General features: G+C 41.4%; 2 protein-coding genes across 43 annotated transcripts in view; one reads left to right on the top strand and one right to left on the bottom strand.

Annotated features, from left to right (window-relative positions):
* Window positions 1-9,679, bottom strand: part of Fubp1 (far upstream element binding protein 1) — a 29,807-nt gene extending 20,128 nt beyond the window's left edge. For 5 of the 41 annotated variants that reach the window (XR_006073578.2, XR_013052433.1, XM_042280149.2 and 2 more), the window contains exons 1-8: window positions 9,093-9,329; window positions 4,574-4,664; window positions 3,700-3,762; window positions 2,920-2,958; window positions 2,137-2,176; window positions 1,746-1,798; window positions 1,579-1,650; window positions 1,278-1,335 (exon numbers count right to left, since the gene is read on the bottom strand). Coding sequence is in view for 32 of the 41 variants with exons in the window: in XM_042280149.2 (XP_042136083.1) it covers window positions 1,278-1,335; window positions 1,579-1,650; window positions 1,746-1,798; window positions 2,137-2,176; window positions 2,920-2,958; window positions 3,700-3,762; window positions 4,574-4,664; window positions 9,093-9,197 (521 nt within the window). In the remaining 9 variants the exon portion in view is untranslated. Of the gene's footprint in view, window positions 1-1,277; window positions 1,336-1,578; window positions 1,651-1,745; window positions 1,799-2,136; window positions 2,177-2,919; window positions 2,959-3,699; window positions 3,763-4,573; window positions 4,665-8,338; window positions 8,876-9,092 lie in introns of those variants that run through there. The other 36 variants (XM_042280154.2, XM_042280156.2, XM_006989496.4 and 33 more) reach the window with 19 other exon arrangements.
* A 44-nt stretch (window positions 9,680-9,723) lies between these two features.
* Window positions 9,724-22,802, top strand: part of Dnajb4 (DnaJ heat shock protein family (Hsp40) member B4) — a 28,370-nt gene continuing 15,291 nt past the window's right edge. Inside the window, exon 1 of one of the 2 annotated variants that reach the window (XM_006989493.4) lies at window positions 9,724-9,996. The gene's annotated coding sequence lies outside the window, so the exon portion shown is untranslated. The remainder of the gene's footprint in view (window positions 9,997-22,802) is intronic. The other variant, XM_016007871.3, reaches the window with a different exon arrangement.

The following is a 22,802-nucleotide window of genomic DNA, read 5'->3' as shown; positions in this document are numbered from 1 at the left end:
TGTAATAGTCAAGCAGTTTGTTCCTAATCATGTATGTTATACAGCAGTTCAATTTGGATGTACTTCCATGTTGAAAGGCGGGGGGGGGGGGGGGGGGGGAAAAAAAGCAAAAACAAAAGCAATGTGAAAGGGACAGTAATGAAGTGACCCTAAGAAAAATAAAGACAGCCGGGCGGTGGTGGCGCACACCTTTAATCCCAGCACTCGGGAGGCAAAGGCAGGTGGATGGATCTCTGTGAGTTCGAGGCCAGCCTGGACTACCAAGTGAGTCCCAGGAAAGGCACAAAGCTACACAGAGAAACCCTGTCTCGAAAAACCAAAAAGAAAAAAAGAAAAAGAAAGACAGTAATTCAGTCATAGAGATGATGCCTTGAAATAGGAAGAAATGGCAAATGAATACAAAGGAAACTGTTACATTTCAGTGTGGGATGAGGTCATCATTTCTCATAGTTTCTAAGTTTTCAACAAATAAGCTTAAGTGGGTATAGTGGCTTGAATCCATGAGCCCAATAAAACACTTTCTTTCTAAGCCGTTTTCCTTGGTCATGGTGTTTTGCCACAGCAACAGAAGTAATGAAGACACTGGTGCTGGGAGTGGTGGCACACACGTGGATCTCTGAAGTCAGCCTGGCCTACAGAGAGTTCCAGGATAGCCAGGCTACACAGTGAAGCCTTTTCTTAAAAAACCAAACAAAACCCCCAGAACAAAAAAGACGGTGAGTGTTCAAGAAGATTTGAGTAGCATTTTAGGTGACATTATTCAACGTATTTGTATGCAAGACAATTCAGTTTTAGCACTTTTCTTGTGTCTGTCTGTGCACACAACTCATGTAATGTGTGTAGGCCAAATGACAACCAGCAGTGCCATTCGTTCATAACATGCACCTTTTGAGACACATCTTCTCAATGGCTTTGAACCCATCAACGAGTGTAGGCTGGCTACCAAGTCCCAAACCTGCTGTTCCCAACACCCGAGCCATGAGAGCACAAGCTCCTATTACCAGGCCAAGCGTTCTGGTTTAGATCTTAGGCTCAAGCTCAGTTCTTCCTACTTGAACAGCAAAAGCACCTGGATGTCCGAGTTACCACCTTAGTCCCTGTTCTGAACAATGTTGTGTCTTAGAGGTTAGATGATGAAACCTATTCAAGAAAGGCATGATACAGAAACTTCAAAGTGAAACTTTCAAGGCCACCAGCAGAAGCTGGTGCAGAAGTAATGAAACAAAGTTTAGTCTTCACATTGTTACTTTAAGTAGACTTCACATTTTTAAACTTACTGGACAGATTCAGGTGTTCCAGTCAGCATACATGACCTTTCTGGAAGGCCACCACTATCTACAATTAAAAAGGAAAGTTTAGGTCAAGAATAGATTAAAAGTAGCATCATCATCTTCAGAAACTTAAATACTCAAGTTTTCTTGCCACTCAAAAAACTTCAAGGGCTGGATAAAGGGGTCTGGGGACAAAAACAAAACAAAACAAAACAAAACACACAAAACACACAAAACACACACACACACACACACACACACACACACACACACACACACACACACACACACACAGGCAGACTGTTACCAGGAGCTATCTGTATTTTGCATCCAGATTCCTGCTGTATGCGTGAGATCTGTTCACCTCCTCTGCCAATTACTAGGTAAGGGAGAGAAAGAGAAAAGTTACTATTTACTCTAAATTTCGGAAGTATGGTTTATGTTTTTTGAAAATTTAAAAATGATGTTACTTACTAAATCCAACCATTCCATCTGGAACTTTGTATTCTTCTGTCATTACAGACCTGCTAAGAAACAACAGAAACTAATCTTTTCTTCAAGGAAAGATAAGGTATGCAGGGCAGCCTGTGTAAGTGAGCAAGACAGTGAACTGGTTATCTGTGAAAGAGTTCAGAGTGAATGCCACTTTATCATTCACTGTACCTTGTTTTTTTTTCTAAAATGTGTCAATTTCAACCTATTTCCTGAAGTATCAATTTCTTACTTGAAAAGATGATTCTATATCATCTTCCCAATAGAACAGAAATAAACTATACACACAAAATTGTATGCAGACATTTTCAATATAAACTTGGTTGGCTATATACACAATTCAACTAAGACTAAAAAAAAGTTTCGACTATACCTTTGCTGCTGATGCATCGGAGGTAACTGTGCTCCAAAAGCTAAAAAACAAATTCAAACAAAAATTCAAAGTTCAAGTTTACTTAATACAAGCACATCAAATATTGTAAACTCTTTCCCTGATGCATACATTGCAGAGAATAAAAAATTTCAGACTATTCAAATCATCACTGATGGTGGCAAGAGAGCCAAGAAAGGGGCAACTACACTACCAATGGTGTACCAACCACTTTTCTTTCCAGTGGCACATGCATAATAAGAACTGGAGTAGTTAAATTATGTATATAATTCGTCAATCAGTGTTTATACATTCATGGCCACAATGAAAAGAGAATCACTATTTTAAAAAGAAAAAGGCGAATTCTGACTAGACATTATTAATACCTACCCTGTTAGGTGTGGCAAGGCACTAGGGGAAACAGAAGCAGGTGAATGTCTGTGAGGTCAAGGCCAGTCAGGGTTACATAGTGAGCCTGGCTCAAAAACAATAATTCCCTAAAACAAAACCCCACAATCCACTCAAAAGTAGGAACAACTGGCTGGAAAGTGGCTAAGTGGTAAGAGCACATAAGGCTCTTGGGATTCCCAGCACTCATGTGGTGGCTTGCAACTGCATGGAGCTCCACTTTCAGGAATTCCCATACTATCTTCTGGCCCCTGGGTACCTACACAAGTGGTGCACATAAACTCATAGATGTGCACATACATACATAATTTTATATATAAATATAAATAAACACATAATTTTAAAAGTAGCAACAAAACCTCAGCTTAAAATACTTACAGTCATTTTGGGGAGCAACTTTCTTAGCATCTGGTTGATCTGCAAAATTAAATGTCTTTTACTTTTTGTCAATTAAAAACAAAGCTCCCCCCAAGCAAGAAAGCCAATGTTTATTAAAATACCTGATATAATGGTTTACCACTTGAACCAAAATTGCCACAATTCAACCTGACCCAAAATTCTAAAAACAAAACAAACAAACAAAAAAAAAAACCAACAACCCACAAAACCTAAATTCTTTCATTCTCTTCTTGTTTAAGCAATGCACAGACACTTTAAATATTTTAGAATGATACAAGACAAAGTATTTAGCTACATGCTGGTGAATACCATATGCTAAAAGCTAATGATGCTTCTTCTACTGTAAGAAAAGACAATCAGGGTAACTTGATAAAAATCTGACATATCAAAAGATGAGTACATCTGATCACAAAGCTTTACCAAAAAGGAAAGCTCGTATTACAAGACAGTTTCAATCTAAACTGCTCTATTATTCCCAAATGAAACATTTCACTACGTGACTTTAGCAAAAAGAACAAAACAAAACAAAACCTCAAAGCAACTACATGATTGCCTTTCTCAAATACACAAAACTCACACAACATTAGAATAGACAGCCTGTAGCTCAAAGCACTATTATTATTCTCCCCACTTCAAGGCTTTTGTGTAGCAAAAATTCAGACACATAAACCAAGAGATAGTTGTGTCCACTTAAGAATCCACTGGTTCGTTCATTTCACGTTTACATACTAAACACAGGTAATAAATAAAAATTCCTGCCTTTAAAAGGAGAGGGCATTCCCTCCCAGTGTGTTGTACTGCTCGGATTTGTCCAAGAGCCATCTACACATAAAATAAAAAGAATACATTACACACAACATCTGAAGCATCATTAGCTCATTTTTCTTGCATATTAAAAACCTCACTTGCAAATATAAACACATGTACACACAACATCTGAAGCATCATTAGCTCATTTTTTTCTTGCATATTAATAACCTCACTTGCAAATATAAACACACTTAAAAGGAAACTACGTATTTCCACTCAGGGCTACAAATACATTTCTATATGCTCAATCAGAATCCTTTATAAAAAGGACAAAAAGTGTCAAAATTTACACACACACCAGATCTAAAACAAAAAGTACACACTTCTAAGTGTCAGTTTTTTAAAAAGCACTATAAGTCCACCATTTTAGTCCATGTTTAAAGTTAAATCTGAAACACAAAACAAAGCACTAAAATAATATAAAAAAAGGAAACCTGCAGCAAACCTTAGCCTTTAAAGTGAATTTTCAAGTAAATGAATGAAACAGCATATCAAAGACTCATGCATAATTGAGAAAACTCAGGAAAGTGTTTCCTAAACAATTTATATTTTACTTTTAGCATTAACAAGATACCTGTGGGAACTCAGGCAAACCATAATCCTAAAACAGGGGGGGAAAATGAACTCTTTTTCTATTACAATAATACTTTCTGCTAGACTCAAATTATACCTACCTTTTTTCTAGGTCTGTCCTTGACCCCCTTTCCTTCTGAGACCAATATATAGTAATATTCTGATAAATTATTTCAATAAATAAGATTGAAAAATCCCATCAACTGAATACTGTGGGAGATAACTGTAATTATTTTTGGCTATAACTTACCTCCATCTTCTAAGGGTCTCTTTTGTCCCCCATAACCATAGTCATTGGAATTCAATGATGTACCAGCATCACCCCCAATTTTTGCTGCAATCTTAAAAAAACAAAAATCATCACAAAGGTTACTATACAAACACATTTATGTACTACTCAACACTAAATTTCCTACAACACACTGTTCTTTTAAAAATACATTATGAATATTCACGTGTTAAGATTAATTCAAACTACCATTAGTACCTTAAGGAGCTAACAATTAATAATGGTCTGGTATAAGTTCATGATACATCTCTATATAAAATTAAAAAAAAAAAATCAACAAAGTAATCACCAGGGCATCTCTAGGAGAGAAACAAGCTTTGACGAAAATCTCGATCCTAATTCTATCTTCTCCATGTCACATTACCTCCTTCAAGGATACATATGGTCAGTGTGACAATTCTGAGATGCTAACACTATACTGCTAAATAAGATGGTTAGCAGTCAAATTATACGTGGTTACATGAAACATGGCTACTCCAAATTTACAACTTCTGTAAAATAGGCACTGGACACAAGAAATGTGGAACAAACAGAAGAATGGAAAGCATCTCAAAGAAACTATATTCAACACATACCAAAATATAACTGAGTATTTGGAGTTCAAGTATATAGCTTATATTACTACTGAGCAATGTTCTTTAAAATATATGCAAGAAACTGGGCAGTGGTGCAAACCTTTAATCCCAACATTCCAGAGGCAGAGGCAGGCTGATCTCTGTGAGTCTGAGGCCAGCCTGGACTACAAGGCAGGATCTAAGTCAGCCAGGGCTGCCAGAGAAACCTGGTCTTGAAAAACCACAAAAAGGCTGGGCGGTTGCAGCGCGCACACCTTTAATCCCAGCACTAGGGAGGCAGAGGCAGGCGGATCTCTGTGAATTTAAGGCCAGTCTGGGATATAGAGTGAGTTCCAGGAAAGGCTTCAAAACTACACAGAGAAACCCTGTCTCAAAACAAAAAACAAAACAAAACCACAAAAAGGGAAAAAAATAAAAATAAAAACCAAACTTCTGAAAACTGGTATATTTCTAAGACACTGATATGGAGCTAACCCAATTATCAGTTTATTATATCCAGGAAACTAGTGAAGGGTAATGGTATATTCAAGGTCTCAGGCCTTAGATCAAAAATGGGTCTCTGTTTAGTCAGTATGGATCATATCCTACATGTCAACTATACCTCCCAGGTTATTAGATTTTCCTCTTGTCTACAATCTAATGCTCTTAAGTCTACAGTGGTACAGTGTTGATCAATGATTACCCATCATTTCCCCATTAAAAGCCTAATTCATGTGTGGGTCTCTAATCAATCCCGCCCCCTCTGTTTTTTCCAGACAGGGTTTCTCTGTGTAGCTTTGGAACCTGTCTTGGGACTCCATGTATAGACCAGGCTGGCCTTGAACTCAGAGATCCACCTGGCTCTGCCTCCCAAGTGCTAGGATTAAAGGTGTGCACCACCACCGCCCAGCCTAATCTCTTTTCTAAGCATACCTGTAAACCAATCTTTCCTACCCTTTGACCTCAAAATATAGCATTTATAAACCGTACCTTAGGGATGTAAGTGCACTGTCTGGGACTGACAGATACTGATGTTAAAAAGTATCAGGTACCAGAGAAGATACTGACTTAGAGGAAAATGGTGTAGAATGTGACTACTCTCTACAGTTAGCTTTCATAAACATCCATAAGAAAGTACACTTATGCATATTCCATCCATGTACTAACTATTTCTACAACTATCCAAAAGAAAATCAAAGTTGGTACTTGGTTCATTGAAAAGAGCAAGTAAAACTTGAAAAACAACAGAACACCACCAAGCAGATAACTCTCCAAAATTAATTTCAGAAATTCATTTTCTTGGTAACCACGAAGATGGAAAAAAAAAATCCCTGAATATCAACTCCCAATATAATATGGTCTCACTCTGTAGCCCAGGCTAGCCTTTCTTGTCCCAACTTCTCCCATGTTGGAATTACGACCTCTACCAACAAAAATTATTTTTTTTTTCCGAGACAGGGTTTCTCTGTGTAGCTTTGTGTCTTTCCTGGAACTCGCTTTGGAGACCAGGCTGGCCTCGAACTCACAGAGATCCGCCTGCCTCTGCCTCCCGAGTGCTGGGATTAAAGGCGTGGGCCACCACCGGCACCAACGATAAATTATTAAGCATATATTAAGTGTGGGTAATGTCTTTGATTTCAATCCACAGGTATAATTCAGGCTTCCCACTTAGCTTTTTGCACTTTCTTACTGCAAACAAAACCAGCACTTATCACCTTCCTCCCTGACCCCATCCATCCTTATACTTTTTGGAGTGGAATGATTCTCAGAAGATAATGACCTGAAAATATCCATACTTTCCTTAGTAGTCTAAAGCTGGAGGCACAAATCTACTTCTAGTGCTCTAGAGTTGTGTCTCTGTTAAATTTCCTCAAGCATTCTGAGCTTTGATCATCACAACTTCACAAATGGGAAACTTCTACACACCTCCCTTAGAGGATGACTACGAAGACTATGCGAAACCAACTCATGACATGTTTAGCACAGATCCTAACATATACCATACTCTCACTAATTCATCACAGCATGTAATTCAATTCTAAAGCAGGGTCCACAGCAACACTCCAAAATTGTGTTTTGGGTGACCTATGCCTTTAGTCCCAGCACTCAGGAGGCAGAGGCAGGTGAACTTCTGAGTTCGAGGCCAGCCTGCTCTACAAGGCTACACAGAGAAACTCTGTCTTGGGGTGGCTTTGGAAGTGTTTTGGAAAATTAACAATGTTTTTATCCATCCTCAAAGACAAAGCTGTACTATACTTAATGAAAAATGTGCTTCCGCCAGTCATACTAGTGCAGGCCTCCAATTCCATATTCAGGAAGCTTAGGCCCAAAGACTCAGAAAAGTCTTGGAGGATAACAGGATAGCAAGGATACCTCTGTATCTCTAGGAGTCACCATAGCCACAGACAATACACCCTAAAAGAAAATTATTTTCAAAACAAAATCTTAGCTGGACATGAGTGGCACACACCTTTAATTGTAAAGGCAGAGGCAGGCCTGGTCTACACAGTGAGTTCCAGAACAGCCAGAGCTACGCAGTGAGACCTTAATCTTCTTACTATCTATCATAATACACTAAGGATATTTACTGATTCAGCTGAATACACCATGTACCTTATACAAGGCAAGGTCCCGAAGGAGTTACTGCATACTCTGAACACTGCAAATCCAGGTGAGATAGACACTATAATAAACACTTATTATCAAGGCTTAGGCAGGATGCCTTAAATCCCAGGCCAGTCTGTGCTTTAAAAACCCTGTATCAAAACATTTTTCTCAGAGGCCAGGTAAAGAGACTCTAAGCCTGCCCACTCTCATTTGACTCAAGGGACCTACATGTTAGGAGAATCAACTCCCCCAAGTTATCCTGACTTCTATACACACACCATGGCACTCATTGAGCCCTTTCCATGAGTAAATAAACTATCTATGTACTACATAGTTAATTATGCTAGGTGAGTGAGAGAGACTAGTCAATCTACATCACCGTAGAGCTGATCAACTTTGACTCAGTAATCTTTCAGTCTTGAGGGGAGAAAATTAGAAAATAAACTCCTAATACAGTCAAAACCGACTTTAATAACCATTTGTTTAACACTATTATAAAATGTCTAACAACTTCAATAGAGTGCCATAAGAAGACTTTAGCTTACATACAAATTCCGTAACATACTTTTGAGACAAGTAGTCTTTAAACTCAAGAGATCTGCCTGCCTCTGCGGGACTAAAGCCGACCTCCACCACCATGCCCGGCAAGGCAACACGGAACATTTAAAGCGACAAAGAAATGGCAGGGCTACCCGGAAGACACAAAAACTCAGACTTGAGAAGGGATTTTTCCCGAAGAAGAGAAGCACTTTTGTTTTCCATCCCCTTCCATCTGGGTAAGCGGTGCCTTCGGGGCAACAGCACTGTCCCTGCGTAACACAAAGAGGTCGTGGGCTGCGACTCGGGAGAGGCAGATTCAAACGGAAGGCTCAGGTCGCAGGGGCCTGAGGCCATTTTGAGGAGGAAGAAAGGATTGGTGGAAGGAGACACCAATCCCGCCCCGAGGAAGGACGCCGGGCAGGTCTCCCCGGTCAACGGGACGGTGAACGCTACCCGGCGGCGCGGGAGAGCTCGGCCGCGGCGAGCACCGCCGGGATAGGCGACCCCGCGCTCGCCCTGGCCGCCAGACCCCGCCACGCTGCCGCCTACCCCGGCGGCGCGCACTTGGCGAAACGGAAACACGCGGCGACTCGCGGGGGACGGGGTCCGCGCGCCTCGCGGAGGCCGCGTGTGGAGGGAGGGGGGAGGCTCAGGCCGGCCCGTGAGGCCGGCTCGAGTGGCGGCGAGCCCGGGGCCGACGGCCGTGTCGGGCGGCCGCCCGGGGGGCCGCAGGGCCTAGTCCACGGAGGCTCTCGGGCAGCCGCGCGCCGCACGCCTACCTGCCGGGCTCTCTGCAGGGCATCCTTGAAGGCGTCGTTCACGCCGCCGCCGCCGCCGCCCGCCGCGCCCGACGAGGGCGGAGGCACTGTCGAGTAGTCGGCCATGCCCGCGCTCCAGCAGCCGCGGCCGTGCCCTCGCGGAGGTCCCCTCTCCGCTAACTGCTAAGAAAGGGAGAAAATGGCGGCCGTCGAGGCGCGATCACATTCTTGTGCGACCATCGTGCCGTAAAAGGGCGGGGACTCGGAGGCGGAAGTCCCGCGATGTTTCAGAGCTAACGGGACGCGGGGGGCGCGCGGGGGAGCGGAGGAGGCGGGGCGTGTGCGGAGACCGGGGCTCCGGGTCGAGACTGCCTCGCGAGACTTGACTGAGGCCCTGCGAGGGCGGGGCTCACGTTGGCGGCCGGCCCCGCGCGTTGGCGGGTTATTGTTCCCCGGCGCTGGCCGTCCCCGCTGCTTCCCCTCCCTCCCCCGGGGTTGGGGCTACCGTGAGGGCCGCGGCGTAACCGAGACGCGTGGCTGGCCCACGGCCTCGCGGCTGGCGCCCCTTCCTGGGTCCGTAGTGCGAGGGGCCTGACGCCGCCGGGCGTGGGCGTCACGCAACAGTGTCGCGCGAGCGCGCGCGCGGGGCCCCGCCGCAGAGCCCCAGGGCGAGGGCGGGCCGCGCGCGCGGGGCTCCGCGGCGACGCTGCGGAACCGTCTGCGGCCCGGCGGGAGCCCGGCATCCCTCGGGGTGCTGAGCTGCCGCCGCCTGGCACTTGCAGGCTGTCGGGTCACACGTGGGCATGAGCTCAGGCCGCGCGCGGGCCCTCAGTTCTCGAGCTGGTTTCTGCCTACCGGGTGTCTGTGTAAAATAATGAGGGCGAGCGGATGGTGAAACTATGACCGCCCTTTGTCCTTTGAAAACGTGAGTGTTGTGAGATTCGGCGCTGGACGCCGCGTGGTGTGTGTCCCTTAGAGTGGTCAGTGCCGTGTTCTTGACCCAAATTGGCTTGACTTGGTTCTCCCAACCCCCTGCGGGCACTCAGCTAAATGTAGTTTTCTGGATTAGATGATTTGGGGAAGCAGTTTCTAATATTTGCTTTATGTGCCCATAACTACGCATTTCTCCAGACCGTCCCTGAGCATGCCCGAGACAGTCTGCCTAAGGCTAACAATTACTGGGGTCAGTGGGGGCTCTTAAGTCCTGTTCTGTTTCTACTTAGTTTCCCACGATGACCCCCGTCCCCACTTTAGCTAAGAAAGAATGACATTTTGTATGGCGTTCCCCCTCTCCTCCGTCTGAGAAGCATTTTTCTTATCACCAGTTTTAGAATGAGAGAAATACATGCTTCCACCTTCCTGATAGCCGGAAGCTAGTGTGCCCCTTACTTCCAAGACCGGTTATAGACCAGTTAAGTCACGTGCTTACCGATAAAACCAGTGGTTTTCTTTTAACCAGCTCTGTCTCAGCCATTTTATAGCTAGCTCGTCCTTTTTACGTGTGTTCATAGTTATCTCAGAATGTTCGTGGATTTGGGAAAACAGTAAAGGTATTGGGCTACAGATTTAATCATACCAGGGTGTAAAAATTCTTGAAGAGTTGCTAAAAAAAAAAAAAAAATTTCAGTCGTATTTTTAAGAAAGTTTGCCCAGCAAATAGCATTTATTCACCAGTAATTATTTTTTATTTATTAATTAGGTTTATATCAATTAGATGTTCTGATTAAGATAATTAAGAGTATTATTTACTCTCCTACAACTTAATCCATATATACCATCGTTTAGTTTTTTTCTAAGTATTGAAAGGGCCTCCATTTCTAATTTTTAAAAACATATACTGGAAATGTGGGTGTTCAAGAATCAAATATGTTGGAATCAGTGTGGACTAAGATTTCTTAACCTCTGCTATTGAGATTTTAATCCCTTGCTGTATACTTTGCATGCTATACTACTTAGCAGCATTGTTGGCCTATACTTGCCCTTAATGCCAATCACATCCCTCCCATGCACCACCAATTGTGATAACTGAAAATATCTTCAGACATTGAGCTTAACATCTTGAAAAGCAAAGTTATTTAGTCACTGAGAGCCGTTGGTTTCTTTGATTTGTGTCCCTGCCTTTTCTCTGGCCACCAGGAAGACCTTATTGATTATATTGCCAATGTATGTTCTAAGGTCAGTTACTTTTTTACCTCTGCTGCTTCCAGCCTTGGCCCAAGTATTCCAGACCAAAAGGGCGACACTTTAGTTTTGGTCCTTCCTGTTTATTATTGTGATTCACTTTTTTAAAAAAGTAAGGAATTTGTGGAGCTGGAGCCATGGATCAACAGTTAAGATCACTGGCTGCTCTTCTGGAGGACCAGGGTTTAGTTCCTCCCACCCATATGGTAATTACAACATCTGTAATTCCAGACCCAGGGGAACCAACACCCTCTTCTAACCTCAGTGAGCACCAGACACACACATGATACATACACATACAGACAAATCACTTGAACATGTATTAAAAAAAAAATCTTTAAAAAAATTAGGAACATTTGTACAGATGTATAGAATATAAAAAAGGATTCAAAAGTAATGTACCCAGTGTAGAGGAATACCATCCAAGAACTATACTATATCTGCCTTTTTATAGCTCAAGTGTCTCTTCTTCCTGACTGTATTGTAGTCCATCATTTCATGATGTTTTGAAAACAGTTCTCACCTATATATTTCCAATTACACTTTAAACCCTTCTCCCTAGAAAAGCTCCATGTAATTAGTTTCTCTATACATTTCTTCCTCTTCCTCCTGCTAGTCTTCCTCTAGCTTTTTGTCCACTTTGCTATCCAAGCATTTCCTGCCTCAGTCTTTAGTCTTGCTTTTTCCTCTGCTGGATGTTCTGTAGCCCTTGGCATGCAGGATTTGACTGCCTCGTTCAGGCCTCACCTGTCTTGGACCACTGATGGCTGGTCATGCCGTTCTGCAACCACTAACTTATTACTGTGCCTTACAGCATTTGTCTGTGTTCTTTGTTTACTTTCTTCTCTTAAATTAGAATGTAAACTGGAGAGCAGTGACTTTGTCTCCATCATTATCAGTTCCTAGCACTATGTTGACAGTCTGGTTATTTGTTGAGTAAATAAATGTTGACCCAAAACTACATTTTTAGTTCATTTTTTGATCTGTGTCTCAGATTTCTCATCTACTTAGTGATCACCCTCAGAAGAATTTCTGAACTCTTCAGTAATCATATCGTACTATGTAAATGGGAGTTGGTACTATAAAATATGTTAATTCATCTGGTATTCTCAAGATCAAGAAGGAATTCCATGGATTATAGTACACTTTAAATAGCTATGTTCAAATAATCTTGGTAAAATTCAGATTGGTTCATCAGATAAGAGCTCTTGCTGCATTGGTCTGAAGATGAATTCAAATCCACAGAACCCACATAAAAAGTTGGGCATAGTCACTCACAGGCCCCTAAAACCATATCCCGGGGGTGGGAGAGACAGGATCACGTGGGCTTGTTGGCTACCCAGCCTAGTTCTAGATTGCTTGTCTCAAGAGAGTAAGGCAGAGAGCAGAGGAGCACAATACCAGATGCCCTCTTCTGACCTCTGCACGTGTGCATTTATACACATGTGCATGCATGCACAATTTTAAATTAAGAAAAGTTAAATGCAACAGGCCAGAAAAAGAGCAAGCACTTTAATAACCAGTGTCTGAAACTGGAGGTAGCCCAGTGTAGTGGAAAAGAATCTGATCTTGGTCCTAATATAATGAATCTAGATTCAATAAGACCTTTTATATACAGAGAAGTTTTGTTCTGGGGTAATTTGTTTTTGTTTGTTTCCTGTTTGTTTGAGACACGGTCTCACTATCGTAGGTAGCTCTGGCTAGTCAGGAACTCAATATGTAGACCAGGCTAGCCTGAACTTGGGAATTCATCCTATGAAAGCTGCCAATTGAGTTCCTTGCCCCTTTAGTGCTGAACCACTTTTGAGGTAAAGCTACCTAGTTCATGAATCACTATCTGCTTAAGTAAATTAAAATTTTAAAGTGCCAAAGAGCTTTTCTTCTATCCATGTTGAAGATCAAAAGCAGGGCCTCCTGTGCAAAGATCTACTTTTCTCACTGAGCTATATCCATTATAATGTGCCAAAGTTTATAGTCAATCAGAACTCTTACCAGCTTCCTAATTTAAGGTAGAGTAGTGTTTTTTTTCTTTATTGCAGAAATATTTTAATATAGTAAGTACAGTTATAAAGTCACATTCCTAATACATTATGTTCAAACTGTTAAAAAATATCTTTTTTGACATTTTCATACATGTATTTTGATAATATTGCTCAGAGTTATACATATTTATTCAACATCTAGGATTTGAACATTTGGTTTTTAAAGATGAGTTCTAGCTGTACTGCTTAAGGAGGCAGCATGTAATTAAATCTGGTTTTTTATCTGAACTTTATATGAAAATATTTTTTTAAATGCCATAATATTTGAGTCCTAGAAAGAACAGTTAGGCAATTTAAGAGAAGATTTTGAAATAATTATAAAACTTTAATTTTAAAAAAGGACTACTTTCCCAAAGGTTCATGCCTTAATATTTAGGTAACTATGGGTTCACAAAGGCTTGGTTTTGTAATCAGGACCTCTATTTTTACTTTATAACATTTCCTCCTGGAAATAGATTTAGAAAACTGAAGATCTTAACCAGAGAAACCCTTAAGAAAAGATGGGTGTGTGTGAGGTTTAAAATTCACTTGGGACAGCAGTTTTGTTTTTAGTAGAATTTTATTTCTCTGATGACATTTCCATTTCTATTTATAGCTATGATCATTCTGGAATTTGCCTTCTGATTCTCTTATGATTTTATATTTTATATTAATAGATAATCTCGTTTCATTTTGGAAATGTATAGAGACATACTTGAGAGGAAAATGGAATTAAACTTTTTACACAAAGCATCTAAGTTACTGTTTTCCTGTGATTTTATCATAGTCATTTCTTATGCCATTTTGCCTACTTGTAGCAACTAAGGATATAAATACTTTCCTTCAGAATAGAATGGTAGTATTTGTTTTCATTTTTTCTTTTCAGGACAGGATCTTGTGTAGTCCAGGCTGACCTTGAACTTGAGATTGATAAGATTGACATCTAGTAGGTACTCAGTAATACTTTTAATTTATTCATAAAAGAGCTGGGCATAGTTCTGGAGTCTGGGCATGCAGAGTAAACAGTAAAAATGCCATCTTCATGAAGATACTCTTAATCCACAATGTCAGTGAAATCATGAGTCATTTTGTCGATTCTCCCTTTCATACAGGTATTTCCATCAGTCTAAGTAGTAAGAGTCTGTAGTTCAGTAGACAGTGGATTGAAAGATTGGGATCAGAAAAGCCTAATGATCAGATAAGTCACTCATTTAGCAAACACTTAATCTCCTAGTTACAGTATTTAAATAACTTCGTGACTGCTCATTGTTGTTATCTCAATGCTTAGGCTCTGTTTTTAACCCTGAGTAAAGAGCTCAGTCCTGGCCAAGTCACAAGTGGGGACTTCCTGTCAGGTCATTTTGGCCCCAAACTCTTTACATGCGGAAGCTCTAGTACTTCACTTATGGTCCTGTTGTCTCCAGTCTGAACTCCTTTGGGCATTGTTTTTGATTTAGTCATTTGGGGGTTATTAATAGAACCATAGCATGTATGTAATGAACTTGGCTTTCCCTTCAAACATTTTATTATCTTTGATGAGTATCAGTTGTACCCACCTTTGTTGAGCCCAGAAACCAGCATCCGATACCCTTTCTAATCTGCATGTTTAGCTTGGAAAATTGTGCAGAATCTATTTAAAATTTCCCATTTGTCTCTTGATATCATAAACATCCTACTTTAGGTCCTATAGTTAACCATTTCTGTTCATTCAGCAAAAGTTCATCACTGTGTTGTGCAATGGTTTTGTTCTGGTATAGAAAGTGGGATGGAGGAAAAAAGGGAGGACGAGGGAGGAGGTAACCGTCTGGGAGATTGCAGCCTAGTGGGAAAGGCATTCATTTATACAGTAATAAGTGATAGCTGATTTCTGGAGACAAATGTGGATTAGGTGCCTACCCTCATTTGGGGTCCACAACAGCACAGTCCTCAGAAGCTGCCCTCAAAGCAGAAATTAAACTATGTGGAGGGTTTCTGGAGTAAAGGATAACATACTTGCTTTATATATAACAAATATATCAAAAGCATACCATTTGGTGCAGGGTTTGTAATATTGCTGTTGCTCAGAATTTTTCTTTTTAAAGCTGGTCATGGGTCATTGGTAGTGACACATCATTATACATTTAAGCCTCATTTCTTGCCAATTCTGTATTTATAAATCTGCCTTCTTCACAAAATTTATTTTTAGCCCCAGATCAATACTCAAGATGATTTTGGGTCATTTGAAGATGCACATACACAGAGTAGCAATGTGAATCTAATGAACCAGCTAAAATTGAACAAGTAGGGCTTTACATTCTTTAAAAAAAAAAAAAAAATTAGCCAGGCGGTGGTGGCGCATGCCTTTAATCCCAGCACTGGGGAGGCAGAGCCAGGCAGATCTCTGTGAGTTCGAGGCTAGCCTGGTCTACAGAGTGAGATCCAGGACAGGCACCAAAACTACACATAGAAACCCTGTCTCGAAAAACAAGCAAAATATTTTCTTAATTTGTGTGCGTGCATGTGTGCACATGTGCCAGAGGTTAAAATGGAGTCCTTCCCTCTCTTATTCTGTACTTTTTTTCTTTTTCTTTTTTGAGCTGGGACCTCTTACTGAACCTGGAGCTTGCTGTTGAAGCCAGACTAGCTGGCTGGTGAGCATCAGCTGTGGCAGCTAGCACAGAGATTAAAGATGCACACAGCCTTGCAGCCTTGTGTGAGTGCTGGGGATCTGAGCTCAGGTCCTCATGTTACACAGCACTCGAGCCAGCTATCCAGCCCAAGGTCCTGTGCATTCTTGGTTTATCTCTAAGTACGAGGTTATGATATACCTAATGGAGAAAATGTGTTAGGTAAGTTCATTCCAGCATGACTTAACCTGCTATTGGCCATGAGTGAATGTCAGTAAATCAACAATATAAAATAGGGATCTTTAAGTAGGAGTATGTATAAAAAAGAGGCTGTGTATTGGGGTGGTTATGAAAATATGACCAGAGGCTAGCAGGAACCTGTATTTCCTCTAGGGATAATGACTCAGAATTTGCTAACTCAGCATCTGCTGCAGTGTTACAGACAGCAGATTTGATTTGGGGGAAATGGCCAGAAGTTTGCCTGTGAAGCAGTCCCTCTCAGCCTTTTATAACACATACACTACCTTTTGAGACTAGCCCAGCTTACGTAAACCCCAAATACCTACACACACACACACACACACACACACACTCACACTCACACACATAAATATATATGTCTCCCTCTGGCAGGCATGCCCAGGCTGATAGTTTATAATATAAAGTATATTTTTAAAAAAAATTTTTGCAGAATTTAGAGTTTTTTGTTTGTTTTTAGTTTTGTTTAGTGCTTTTTAAAAGGCTGCCCTGTCCCTTCATGAGAAATAACTTGTACATAGTGAGAGACAGCAAACATTTTCCTGTTAGTGGCCAGCCAGTCAATATTGTAGGCATTATCAGCCATCTTGTCCTGGCGTCAACTGCTCACCTCTACCACTACTTGGTGAAAGCGAGGATAGTAAGTACCTTACGTATTTCCAGTAGAAGCCTCTTGTGGGCCAGTGACTGTGCCTTCTACACTGTCGTCCACAGACAACCGTTTCATCCAGTGGGGTCTCCTAAGTATGTCTTGATATGCTGACTTAGTCCAGGGACCGAAAAGACTGTTTACTTTTTATTACATTCATTTATGTGGTGTATGTTTATATGCATGGGCCCATGGCGTGGATGTCGGAGGTCAGAGAAGAGTTTTGTGGGAGTGCTGTTTCTTCTCCCATCGTGAGTTCTGGTGAGTGAACTCAGGCCGTCAGCCTTGGTAGCAAGCACCTTTACCTACTGAGCCGTCTTTTAGACAACACCAGAGTTTGAGCTCATTGTATTTGGAATTAAGCAATCAGTTATCCAGTTTTATAGTAGCTGGTGAATACCATAGCATAGGTTTGCTTATTTTTATGAATATCATAATGCTTATTTTTGGTAGCTGTCAATAAATCTTTGAAGTCTCCTAGTGGCATCAGTTTGATTATGCATGCATGGATGCAGTGTGACTTGTAGTAAAATTTGGTACTGATTTAAATTAAAGTACTACTGTCTTAGAAGCTACAGTTCTCTCTCTTGGTTTTTCAGGACAGGAATTCTCTGTGTAGCCCTGGCTGTCCTGGATCTCGCTCTGTAGCCCAGGCTGGCCTCGAACTCAGAGACCCCCCTGCCTCTGCCTCCTGAGCGCTGGGATTAAAGGCGTGTGCCACTACTACCCTGTGAAGCTACAGTTCTTACTTTGTGCACAGCCACTCAATTCCTTCTCTACCTGTTTGACGGGGGGAAATTCTAGAACCGACGACAATAAAAACCACACCAGTTTGGTTCCTAGTGTTAATTTACTCTGAACCTATGCAAGTATGTCTAGTTAAGCATATGGAGTTTGCTTGGTTCTTTGTTGGGTTTTGTTTTGTTTGTAGTTTTGTCTTCTCTCTTACCCCCATTCCCCTTTGCCTTGAACTGACTGAACCCAGGACCTTGTTCTTGCTAGACAAGCACCCTGCCACTGAGCTAAACCCCCAGCCCGAGCATGTGTAAATACGGCCATTGCCACTACCTTAAAGACAAAGCACCAGCGCTGAATGCCGATGTCTTCCTCTGTCACTCCCTTATATTTTAAGACAGAGAATCTCACTGAACCTGGAGCTAGACGCCAGCTGTTTTAGGTAGGTTGACTGGCAAGCAAGCACCCAGAATCTGCTCTCTGCAACCCCCCCACACTCCACAGCTTACAGGTACATGCCACTGGCTTTTATGTGGGTGCTAGGGATCTATCTGCTCAGCACTTTACCCACTGAGTCCTGCCCCCTGGCCCCAGGAACTTGATTTGTAATTTGGATCACAAGATGCTAGAACTCCTTTTGTTTTGAAGTTCCTAGTAAACTTTTGGGGACTTCCTATAAAAGAGAGAAATAAAGAAGGGCTAATTGTTACTTGGAAATTGTATTAGGAAACATTTAAATGTCACAGTTTGAATACAGTCTGTACTCCCCAAAAGAAAAATAAATTTGGGGCTGGAGAGATGGCTCAGTGGTTGAGAGCACTGACTGCTCTTCCAGAGGACCCTGGTTCAATGCCCAGCACCCACATGGCAGCTCACAACTGTAACTCCAGTTCCAGGCCTTCTGACACCCTCACACAGACATACATGCAAGTGAAACACCAATGCACATAAAATAAATTTAAAAAAAGAAAAGTAAATTTATTCCCATTAAAGAAATTCTTGAAGCAGGAAATATTTCTGATTACTGTTCCCCAGTAAAACCAGGCTGGCCTCAAACAGATCCGCCTGCCTCCCCATCCTGAGTGCTGGGATTAAAGGTGTGTGCCACCACTCCTGAGTACTCTAATACTTAGTAAGCTTTTTAAAACAATTTTATTTTTACTTTATTTTTAAAAGGCTTGTTCTTTAAAAATTTTTAAATTTTACTTTGTATCTTTTTTGAAGATAATTAAATCAATCATTGTAAATGTATATATTCTATTACACTTTGTATAGGGCAGCATTTCTCAACCTGTGGGTCATGACCCCTTTGAGAGTTGACCAACCCTTTTAACAGGGGTCACCTAAGACCATTGGAAAACACAGATTTACATTTTGATTTACATTATGATTCCTAGCAGTATCAAAATTACAGTTAATGAAATAGCAATGAAAATAATCATGGTTGGGAGTCACCACAACATGAGGAACTGTATTAAAGGGTTTCAGCATTAGGAAGATTGAGAACTACTCTTATAAGGAAAGTATAAAATTGAGCAATAACATAGTATCAAAAGTTAAAAATTTTGGGAGTTACATAGCTATGGTGGTAGATGACTGAAAATTTTAGACAAAAGAGAACAGTAGTCCCTGGAGAACTGCTCCTGATAAAATTCTGTCTCCTGTTAACCATTATGGGTTTGTTTTATAAGTGCTTTTTGGGTGGCTAAAAAATATTAATAAAACTTTTATAAAAATCATTGTTAAGAAAACCAAAAAATAATTTCACAGGCTTCAAAATAAATTGTCATTTAATATTTGAATGACCCAACAATTGAACAGAATTCGATTTCTTTTTCTTTTTTCAGCTCGGGATAGAAGCTAGAGCCTCTTCTATGCTATGCAAGCTACTTGACCTAGCACTTAAAAAGCACATCTGTGTTTGTGTACACGTGTGGGTGTGTGCCACCACGTTCTTGTGGAAGTCAGAGAAGAGCTTGCAGGAGTTTGTTCTCCGTAGTGTGGGTCCTGGGGATTGAGACAGGTTTTCAGGTTCAGCAGCAAGTGCTTTTACCAAAAAACCATTTAGCTGGCCTTAAAGTGGCATTTTTAAAACAAGATTGATGTTTTATTTAATTACTTATTTGTGGTGTGTGCGAGTGTGCGTGCATGGGCCGGTTCCTGAAGAGGCCAGAAGAGGATGTCAGACCCTTGATGCTGTAGTTATAGCTGGTTGTGAGCTGACTGATGTAGGTGGTAGGAAAGGAACTCAGGTCTTCTAGAAGGCAGAAGTTCTCTTAGCCCCAGAGCCACCTCTCCAGCCCCTGAAGTGTAGTACCTGTTGAAGAGCATGAATGTCCAGTTGTCAAAATAACATTGAAACTTTGAAGAGTCTGACCATTCTTTCTCATCCCTGTATTTTTACCTGACCAGCCTCTTTCTCTGTGGAGTAACATTGTGATCTTTTCGCCTGGATTTTTGTTCCTGATACAAATTTTAAGCCTTCTCCCTTCCCACTCTTTCAGAATTTATCAGAATTTCAAGTCATTGCTCACATTCTCTTCCTACTCCTATTTTTTTTTCCAAAAGATTGAGCCCAGGACCTTCTACCACGGAGCTGCATCCCCAGCCCTTGCATTCTGAAGCCTTTTCGAGACCAACCAGTCAGCCCAAAGGGAGGATAACAGTTACTATCTGTGCAGCACTTCACTTCCATGGGTTTTCTCATTCTTTTAAAGGTTTTTTAAAAAAGATTTATTATCTAACAACCACATGGTGGCTCACAACCATTTAAGATTTATTTTTTTTAATCACATATGTGAATCTGTGTGTAGGTGTGTGACACATGAGTGCATCTGCCTGTAGATACCAGAGACTTCAGATCTCCCTGGTGTTATGGTCAGCTATAAGTCACCCAGCATTGCTGCAAGGAATCATTGACCTCAGGCACTCTGCGAGAGAGTAGTTTATGCTCTTCACTATGGAGTCATTTCTCCAGCCCCTATTTTCTAATTCTTAGGTCATTCTAATGAGGCAAAAAATGTTAGCCTCATTAGAGCAAATGTATAAATGAGGGATTCAGAACCTAGAATGATACATGGTTTTTCTAGAACTCATACTGGAAACTAAGTGGCAAAGCTAAGTATACAGAACCAACTCCTTTCCAAGTTTGTTTTTTTTTTTAAAGATTTTTTTATTTTTATTTTACTTTATTTCTATTTTGTTGTTGTTTTTTGACACAGGGTTTCTCTGTGTAACAGCCCTGTCTGTCCTGGAACTTGATTTGTAGACCAGGCTGGCCTTGAACTCATAGAGTTCAAGGCTGCCTCTGTCTCCTAAGTGTTAGGGTTAAAGGCATGTGCCACCATGCCCAGCTTGTTATTTCTATGCATATGAGTGCTTTTCCTAAATGTATGTATGTGCACCACATGTGTGCAACACACACCAAGGTCAGAGGAAGGTGTTGAGTCCCCTGGACCTGGAGTTACAAGTGGTTGTGAGCCATCATGCGGGTACTGGAAACTGAACCCAGGTCCTCTGCAAGAGCAGCAAGTGCTCTTAACCACTGAGCCATCCCTCCAGCTCCTCATTTCAGATCGTGTGCTCTTTCTTTTATATTGCAGTTGTCTCAACCCATATAACAACAGTATTTTTGAAAAATTTATGTTCATGAGTATTTTGCCTGCATGTATGTATATGCACCACATTCATGTCTGGTGCCCATGGAAGTCAAGAGGAAGGCATTGGATACCCTGGAACTGGAGATGTGGATAATTGTGAATCACCATGTGGGTTCTGGAAACCAAACTTGGGTCCTTGGAAAGAGCAAAGACTCCTAACCACTGAGCCACTTCTCCAGCCCCAACTGAGTAGTATTTATCTGTGATTAATTGAATTGTTCACTTGTTTTGTACCACACTTTATTGAACTTAATTGTCAACTATAGACTTGAAATATGTTTATATTTGTGCAGAGTAAAGGATGGAAAGATGAAAATTAAATACAGTTCTTAACAGAATTACACATTTCTTCTTGACATGGGTGATTTTTCATTGTGTGAATGTCAATGTGTCAACACAAAATGGCTGTGATATTACTAGGTGATAAAATCTTATGCAGTTGCTGTGGTCTGTGTGATTCAGTCTGTTGACTGAAGCATCCTTGATGCATGACACACAGGCAACAGAATGCAAGGAAGGAGTCAGCACTGCTTACCAGGCTGTCTCTCTTTCCAAAAGTGTCACAATGAGCCTGGGCCCCTCAAAAAGTGGGATACCCAATCTTCAGTTAAAAATGCCAGCCCATCTTAGTACAGTCGTGTGCTAGGCCAGAGAACCAAGGAGAGCCTTTATTGGATGGAGTATAACCCTCTCCCTAGTATCTCAGTAACATTGTTTCCTCTGACACTGGCCCGCCTCTTTTCTGTGTACTGTCTGTCTTCCCCATGGGAGTGTGCACTGAACGAGAGAGCAACAGTGGTGTATGTTCTGCAGCACTGGGAACAATGTGGAACACATAATGAGCATTTGAAGTATTTGCTAAGCAGCTCATATTTTATGGGGAATGTAGACTTTTAACAATTATTCTCTTTTGTTTTTGTTTTTCAAGGCAAACTTTTCTTGTAATAGCTCTGGCTGTCCTAGAACTCACTTAGTAGACCAGGCTGACCTCAAACTCACAAAGATCTGCCTGCCTCTGCCTTCCAAGTGCTGGGATTAAAGGCGTGCACCACCACCACCACAACCTGGCCAATTACTTTTTTCTGCTGGTGCTGGGAATTGAACCTAACAACAATCACATGTTTAAAGAAAATTGGAGTACCCGCCAAATTCTATAAAGAAATGTTGATTAGATGTTGCTAACAAGGACTCCAAACTACTTCAGTAACCTAAAGAAGGGCATTTGTAGATAAGGAGAAGGTAGGATTTCCCGAACAATTTACATTTTTTAGATGGGTGCTCTTATTATGTAGCCAAAGTTGGCCTCCACCACCTGCTAGAAAGAATTTAATCTTAAGTAAATGGGGTTAGTGTCCTAATGACGCTGGCTTTAAGTTTGTCTTCTGCCTTGTGACCTAAATGAGGTAAGGTCTGGAGATGCGGCCTTTAGTAGTAGAGCACTTGCCTAACCTGCAGCGTGTATTGGTGAATCTCTTTAAAATTTCATTTTTCCAGCTGGGCAGTGGTAGCACACTCCTTTAATCCCAGCACTTGAGAGGCAGAGGCAGGTGAATCTGAGTTTGAGGTCAGCCTGCTCTACAGAGGGAGTTCCAGGACAGCCAAGGCTGTTAAACAGAGCAACC

Source organism: Peromyscus maniculatus, chromosome 6 (assembly GCF_049852395.1).
Source record: "Peromyscus maniculatus bairdii isolate BWxNUB_F1_BW_parent chromosome 6, HU_Pman_BW_mat_3.1, whole genome shotgun sequence".
Taxonomy (NCBI): domain Eukaryota; kingdom Metazoa; phylum Chordata; class Mammalia; order Rodentia; family Cricetidae; genus Peromyscus; species Peromyscus maniculatus.
Note: the sequence above shows the minus strand (reverse complement) of the source record. Positions and strands in the feature narration are given on the sequence as shown.